Source organism: Limulus polyphemus, unplaced genomic scaffold (assembly GCF_000517525.1).
Source record: "Limulus polyphemus unplaced genomic scaffold, Limulus_polyphemus-2.1.2 Scaffold1788, whole genome shotgun sequence".
Lineage (NCBI taxonomy): Eukaryota > Metazoa > Arthropoda > Merostomata > Xiphosura > Limulidae > Limulus > Limulus polyphemus.
Window position 1 is genome coordinate 185,499 of NW_013667398.1, and position 5,295 is coordinate 190,793.

At 31.4% G+C, this 5,295-nt stretch overlaps 1 protein-coding gene across 1 annotated transcript in view; it reads left to right on the forward strand.

Annotated features, from left to right (window-relative positions):
- Positions 1 to 5,295, forward strand: part of LOC106464933 (sortilin-related receptor-like) — a 100,786-nt gene that overhangs the window by 40,019 nt on the left and 55,472 nt on the right. The window contains exons 14-17 of the mRNA XM_022392746.1: positions 554 to 676; positions 1,024 to 1,106; positions 1,924 to 2,102; positions 3,480 to 3,715. Of these exons, the coding sequence (XP_022248454.1) occupies positions 554 to 676; positions 1,024 to 1,106; positions 1,924 to 2,102; positions 3,480 to 3,715 (621 nt within the window). The remainder of the gene's footprint in view (positions 1 to 553; positions 677 to 1,023; positions 1,107 to 1,923; positions 2,103 to 3,479; positions 3,716 to 5,295) is intronic.

Here is a 5,295-nt window from a genome sequence, read left to right on the forward strand (position 1 = left end):
TATTTGATTAACATGAAATATGGTCAGCACTAGAAATTATGGGTATTTGATTAACATGAAGTAAGGTCAGCACTAGACATTATGGGTATTTGATTAACATGAAGTATGGTCAGCAGTAGAAATTATGGGTATTTGATTAACATGAAATATGGTCAGCACTAGAAATTATGGGTATTTGATTAACATGAAATATGGTCAGCACTAGACATTATGGGTATTTGATTAACATTAAGTAAGGTCAGCACTAGACATTATGGGTATTTGATTAACATGAAGTATGGTCAGCACTAGAAATTATGGGTATTTGATTAACATGAAGTAAGGTCAGCACTAGAAATTATGGGTATTTGATTAACATGAAATATGGTCAGCACTAGAAATTATGGTTGTTTAATTAACATGAAGTAAAGTCAGCACTAGACATTGTGGTTATTTAATTAACATGTATGGTCAGCACTAGACATTGTGGTTGTTTAATTAACATGAAGTATGGTCAGCACTAGACATTGCATAAGTGACTTGTTTCAGATTTAAAAACATTAGTGTTTTTCAGTGACTTTGGATTTAAAGAAGATGATATAATACATATGTGTGTCCGAGATTCTGACAGTGAAGGAAATCCTTATGCAATTCCTGATACGTGCTCTCCAAGCAATTTCTATAACAGGACTAAAGGGTAAGAGGAATTGAAGCCTATCTTAAATCTTTTTGCAAGTCTTTTATGAGGTATTGAACATCTTTTTATGCTTTTGGTGGTGTCTTGTACCATTTATTTTTCTACTTTTCACAGTTAGTATGATTGGTATTTAAAACAAAAGTTTAATATGAAAGATAAACACACAGTTTACATTGCTGCTCATTAGCAAAGGTCAAGATAAAATGTTAAGTGTAACCTTAGGTAGTTTTTGAACTTTTTAAGACACATTGTTTTTTTGAAAATATTATTCAGGATCAAATCATGATGTGGATATTGTTGTAGATTTGTTGTTGTATAATCAACTCTTCTGTGGTATTTCTTAATAGTTACCGGAAAGTGTCAGGTGATACATGCAAGGGAGGCAGCAATTACCGTTATGATCCAGAGCTTATCTCTTGTCCAGATAAAAGTAAGGAGTTAATGTTATTACTCTTGATTTTTTAATCAATAACATTATGTTAGTTTTTTTATTTTTAATGTAATTAGTCAGTAATTTTCGTACTTAAAAAAGGTAGGAATAAATGACAGCTGTTTTGTTATATCTGAAAGGACCAAGTTTGATGCAGTTAATCTGGAAGTTTGATAAGTAGCAGGAATGAATGACAGTTGTTTTGTTATATCTGAAAGGACCAAGTTTGATGCAGTTAATCTGGAAGTTTGATAAGTAGCAGGAATGAATGACAGTTGTTTTGGTAGATTATTACTTATATGTGAAAGGACCAAGTTTGACACAGCTAGTCTGGAAGATAGTACATTTGATAAGTAGCAGGAATGAATGACAGTTGTTTTGGTAGATTATTACTTATATGTGAAAGGACCAAGTTTGATACAGCTAGTCTGGAAGATAGTACATTTGATAAGTAGCAGGAATGAATGACAGTTGTTTTGGTAGATTATTTTTTCACATCCTATGTTAAGGATTGAGTTTAGTACATTTAGTTTCCCAGATTATACCTTTTATATATAACAGGAACCAATGAGAGCTGTTATGGTAATTTGTTACATTCTCTTGACATCCTTTTTTGTTTATTTGGGGAGGGGGAATCCTGGTGAGGAAAGACTCGTGCTTTGTTCATGTTAATTGCTCCTCAGTGAGTAGTTTTTATGAATTAATTTTGTTTGTTACTGATTTGAAAGGAACCTTCATTAGAGAAATGACTTTATTTAATACATATTTCAGTTAAATGCATGTGGCATATACAATATTTTTGTTTTTGCTCTACAAGGTGAGACAGAGTTCTTGCTGTTTGCTCAAAGGACAAAAGTAAGCCGTATCCCACTCAACACAGACAGCGTTACTTGGGATACTCTTGCTCTTCCTGATCTGAAGAATGTTATTGCTGTTGACTATGATTACCACAACAATTGTGTTTTTTGGGCTGATATAAACCAAAAGAAAATTATGGTAAAGTGTGTTATTTATTCTGTGCTGCATTTGCTGTTAAGTCTGAGTAACATAGAATGAAATTAAATGCTTGTATAGAATGTCAGGTTCTGTGTACATAAGATAAAGTTTTATATGCATGAGAAAATTCTTTGTCAGTAGCCTAAAGTTACACTTGTCAACATCCTTGTAAGACCAGTTGTTTGATTTCCCAGGTTACATCTGCATATTATTTTATTTCTAAATATTTAAAAGCATTTTTAATCATCATTCAATTTTGAGTCAAAAATATGCTTGTGTCTGTGTTTCAAATGGAAGTAGTCAGAATATGAATTAAATTTATTACATCAGATGACCAACCCTTTCTAGACCATTAGAATATCACTAATATCCCTCTGTTATATTCGTTCATACAGCATAGATACTTAACCAAATTGTAAGAGCCATGATACAAACTTTCTGAATAGTTCCTAATTTTTACATGAAAAAAGTAAAATTTGATTTAGTATTTCTATTATGTTTTATATTTTGAAGTTTCCAAAATGTTGCTATAAAACACTGTAATAGTTGTTTTGCTTTGTTCTGCCAAATGAATCGGTTGACTACCTGCTATAAATCATATGATCATGGTTTGACTGACAGAGACTTATTGGTGACATCATATTTCAAAATGGCATTACTTTTACCTTTATCAGACGTTTGTAGTATGATGCTTTGCTAATTTTGTTTTTGTTCAAGATTAGTTTGTATATATTAGTTATTGTTTATTCAGGATTAGAGGTGAGTAAACTGTGGCTACCATTGGTTGAGGCTACAGGAAGTCTCTCCTCCAATGAGAAACGTGTTTTAACCAATCAATTATAACACGCTCTTCACAATCCACTAGAACACTATAAAGACCAAACTACACCACACACACACTGACCTGAAGACGAAAGGTGGAAGACTTTCGAAACGTCATCCTCTACATTTGTAGGTTTCTAAAACAGGCAGTTGCTGTCCATTTGAAACTTAGATTCATTAAAGTAAATGTCAAGTTAATTGAAAATGTTGACGTTTGATTGGAAGAAAGAAATATAAGCTTAGGAGGCATCAATTTCTTTTTTTAACCTACATGTTTGGTGTTAACAGTTCAGACATATAAGGATATAACAATGAAAATTTGAGCATTTTAAAAATTGTTATAAGTAAAATAAACTAGATAAGCATTATATAATGCTAAGATATAAGTTCTGCAATATTTTTGAATTAAATTTTGAAATTTTCATTTATGAATGTACACTCAAGAATTCCATGAACACCCACTGCCCTCCCCCAAAGTTAAATTGGTATAATCTGTATGAGAACTGTAGTATTTTCTCATGCAAATTTTAAGAATAATTATATTAATTTTTGCAGAGAATGTGTCTTGATGGACAAAAATCAGCAGAAGTTCTTGTAGAGAAAGATTTAATGATTATTGAAGGGTTAGCTTTTGATTGGATCAGCAAGAATTTATACTTTGTCGATGGTGGACTGGCCAGAGTTGAAGTTATTCGTACTGACATCAATTATGCTGGGAGGATGAGGCGAGAATTGATAAATAAGACAATGGTTGATAAGCCACGAGGTATTGCTGTACATCCTGCAAGAGGGTATGACCATTTTGATTTCTTTGTGAAGTTAGTGGTCAATACTGTTAATGATGATAGAAAATTTAAACTTCTTCTTTAATAAATGTGTAGAGTATTAACTTAATAACAGTAGTACAAATTCTTTGAAACTAGAAAAGTAAATAGGTAAAAATAGTGTTTTGAATAGAACATAAAGAGTTTAATATGTAAATATTCTTGGTCCTTAGACCTCCAGCTTTGTACATTTAAGCTCAGTGATGAATTTCAACTCTACAATGATATACCGTAGTTGCTTATTATTTTAGAATTCCCAACTGTATGCTAATATTTTATAGTAGTGTAAATCAACAGTTTTCTTAATGTGCACATACTGAGTAAATATATAAATATATACAAATATCTCTGAAGTCACACTGTTACAATTTTATGTACAAAACATTGTGTAAAATACACTCATCTCTCCAGAAAAAAATATGTTCTGATATTTGTGAAACAAAAGGGTATGTTGTAACTTACAATGAAAAGTAGAACTTCTCATTGGCACATAGAAAATGTTTAAATGTTTGTGATGTCAAAATACAAAGTCTGTTGTTTTGTATGAATTAGGAACTCAAACTAGAATTTAAATTAAGAGCCCCCTATCTTTTCTGTTTGCTGAGATACTGCTTATGTATTGAATCAAGCACAGTGGCCCTGCTCACCTCTTTCCATTTTTGGAAATGGTCCCTTATATACGCTTACTTCAATATATGGCGTGAATAACCAATCAAAAACCCAGAATGTCCCCCTTGTGGCTTTCTCAGCCATTTTCATTTGTTAGGATGCCATCTCGTTCTTTTGAACCAAGATTTCAAAGAGGTAGGTTGTGTCTTTAGTCAGCTCGAAATTTCAGTTTTTAAACCCAGATACAGCTTAGTTACTAGATACTGCTTGATAAATTATAGTGTAATTTTATGGTATCAATATAGTATTTATGATTTTTTGGTTATTCAACTGTATATATAAAACCTAAAAAAAGATTATTTCATATCCTTCACGTACAAAATTTTAAAAGGCTTGGCAATGTATGTCAAGCATCAACCGAGCACAAAGGTCGTAACTAGAAGAGATAATTGTTTGATTTACTTATTTATTTACTGTTCTATGTTTTAAGAAAAATAAGCTTAAGAATTTATTTGTAAACAGTGATAAAATATATACATGTGTATATTATAACTGAAATGTGACTGTATTTTACAAAATACTTGTCCACTAAAACACAACAAAGACAGGTCAGTTGTATATTATTGGATAAGGTAACATGAGTGCATGTGCATTAAATCATTGCAACTTCTGTAATGTTAACCAGGCACAGCTGAAAGGTCAATATATTAGGTCGTCAAGAGATTAATGTAGTTTTTTTTTAGATGAAAAACCCGAACAACTTGTATATATATATAAATAAAAAAAAAAACTTTGTTAAATGAAATAGTCTCCATTCTTATCGATGATTCTTTTCCATCTTACAGTCAGGTTGTTAATGCCCTGATTAAAGAAATCACTTGGCTTTGAAGCAAAAAAACATGCAATGTCTTCTTTAACACCTTCCACATTTGTATATG